At 52.7% G+C, this 2329-nt stretch overlaps 1 gene segment (V, D, J or C); it reads left to right on the plus strand.

The window, feature by feature from the left end:
• The first annotated feature begins 798 nt into the window (after positions 1-798).
• Positions 799-1353, plus strand: LOC117017791 (probable non-functional immunoglobulin lambda variable 5-48). The segment is given in 2 exon segments: positions 799-857; positions 977-1353. Coding segments are annotated over 2 exon segments (423 nt in total).
• Positions 1354-2329: the final 976 nt, after the last annotated feature.

Raw genomic sequence — 2329 nt, forward strand, 5'->3', positions numbered from 1 at the left:
CATCACATGTAACATTTGCTGAATGGTCCACCTTTGACTATGCCACTGAGTGTAGTGCTGGAAAACTCCCTTTTTACATCATTTCCCTGAACCAAACCCTTTGAACTCTTCGAAGTGAAACAACTCTCCTCTCATCTGACAAGTTGGAGAAGAAACTGACTATGCGTTTACTTTTGCAACATCCTCAATCACTGGTGGTGAAAGCTAAATAACTTGTAATTTATGTACATTTTTGCACCTCTCTCAGATGGAGTCTCCTGATGTAGCAAGTATGACAATATGCTACAGTAATAGCTACAGTGTATCAGAATCACTGTCTGAGATCCATGCCAAGGATGTGTGAATAGAGATAGTAAACTGGTGAGCTGCACAGACCTCTATTCTTCTCAGGGGTTTGGACCATAAGGAGGTGTGTGCCCTGTGACCAGCAGGGGGCGCTGTGGCATTGTCCTGTGGTCCTTGCACAGATGCTCAGTGAGGATCATTTGCTCAAAGGAGACTGGGCCTGGGGGCTGGGCCCTGTGCTCACTGAGGAGACTCAGCAGCTGTGCCCTCTCATGCCTGGCAGAGGCCCCTAAGCAGGGACCTTTGTGTGGTCTCAGCAGGTGCCTCCTCCCAGGGCGAAGCCAACCTCCATCCTCCTCAGTCTGGGGTGTGAGCTGAGCTCCAGCACCAGGGCTCAGGGAGGGGCTGGGCAGTCACCAGATGGACACACATTTGCATGGACAGCCCCTCCTCTGGCAGAGGGTGGAGAAGAAAAGGAGGCCTGGGGCGGCCCAGCCCCACTGTGGGCTCAGGGGCTGTGTGCACCATGGCCTGGACTCCTGTCCTCCTCGTGCTCTTCTGTCACTGCACAGGTGGGGATAGGCCTCAGGGACCAGGATAGACCTCTGGCCTCTTTCTCTATCTCCATCTCAGTCCCTGAGAAACTTCACCCTGGTCCCTGCCCCATCACCCATTTGTGTCTGTGTTGCAGGTTCCCTCTCCCAGCCTGTGCTGACTCAGCCGCCCTCCCTCTCTGCATCTCCGGGAGCATCAGCCAGACTCACCTGCACCCTGAGCAGTGGCTTCAGTGTTGGCAGCTATGCCATATACTGGTACCAGCAGAAGCCAGGGAGCCCTCCCCGGTATCTCCTGAGTTTCTACTCAGACTCAGATAAACACCAGGGCTCCGGGGTCCCCAGCCGCTTCTCTGGATCCAAAGACCCGTCGGCCAATGCAGGGCTTCTGCTCATCTCTGGGCTGCAGCCTGAGGACGAGGCTGACTATTACTGTGCTGTATATCACAGTGGTACTGGTCACAGTGACACACACAGATGGGGAAGTGGGACGAAAACCTCAATCCTCTCGTAGTCTTGTTTCATGAAAATTGAACATTTTAATATAAATTGCATATATACAAAACTATACTTGGAAGTACCTTCTGGTTTTAGTGGGTCTGGTGTGATTTTGTTTTTATTCCATGTATCTGAGTTCTCAGAAAAATGGAAACAAAACTAAAAACAAAGTATTGATGATGACACTGCAATGTTGCCTACTTATTCAGATGTGATAAAATCAGAGCTTTGGAGCTGCCTCTTTTTGCTTGAGATGAGGAACTTGAGACTCTCCTAGCTTTCCTTCTTCATCAGATCCTGGGGGACCTTCCCAGGAGCTGGACTGTCCTCCACAGCATGGACTCTGCTCTCCCAGGGGTCAGAGCAGAGACCTTCCTGTCCCTCTTGGGCTGGCTGAGGAGCCCTGTGTCCAAGGGATGAGGCACTGCGATGTGAGATGCTAGGTGAGGACACTGGCCTTGTGTGAATTCTAGGGACAGAGCTGACCTCGGACCCTCACTGGTACCTGGCTCCTCAGTTGTGATGTACAGGAGAGGATAGTTAGGCAAGTGGAGGTGAGGAGTTCTGACCTGAGGCCAGGATAGTTCTGTGAGAGACATGAGAGGGTGGGGGAACGCTCCACAGTTGCTGGGAAAGTGCTGCACCTGCTCCGGGGAAGAGGGGGGATCCATGGATGACAGGCTCTGATACTGACCCCACTCAGGACCATGGGGACTCCTGTGAGTGGGTTTTCCTGTGACTACTGATAGTGTCCAGTCTCCTCTCGGACCCCACTGGTGCTTTCCAACAATCGGGGTGGGAGGTACTGGGGGACATTAGGAGAAGGAACTCCCCAATATGTGCCTGTGTCACTCACAGTGTGAAGCTCTTGATGAGCCCAGATCCAAAGTCACCTTCTCCTGCACAGGGAGCAAAGGGCACACTAGTGGTCACCATGGCAATGGAACCCAGGACTCCCAGGCAGAGCCCCCACCTTTGTGACCTAGGACAGC

The sequence above is a fragment of the Rhinolophus ferrumequinum genome, chromosome 25 (genome assembly GCF_004115265.2).
Source record: "Rhinolophus ferrumequinum isolate MPI-CBG mRhiFer1 chromosome 25, mRhiFer1_v1.p, whole genome shotgun sequence".
NCBI classification, from domain to species: Eukaryota; Metazoa; Chordata; class Mammalia; order Chiroptera; family Rhinolophidae; genus Rhinolophus; species Rhinolophus ferrumequinum.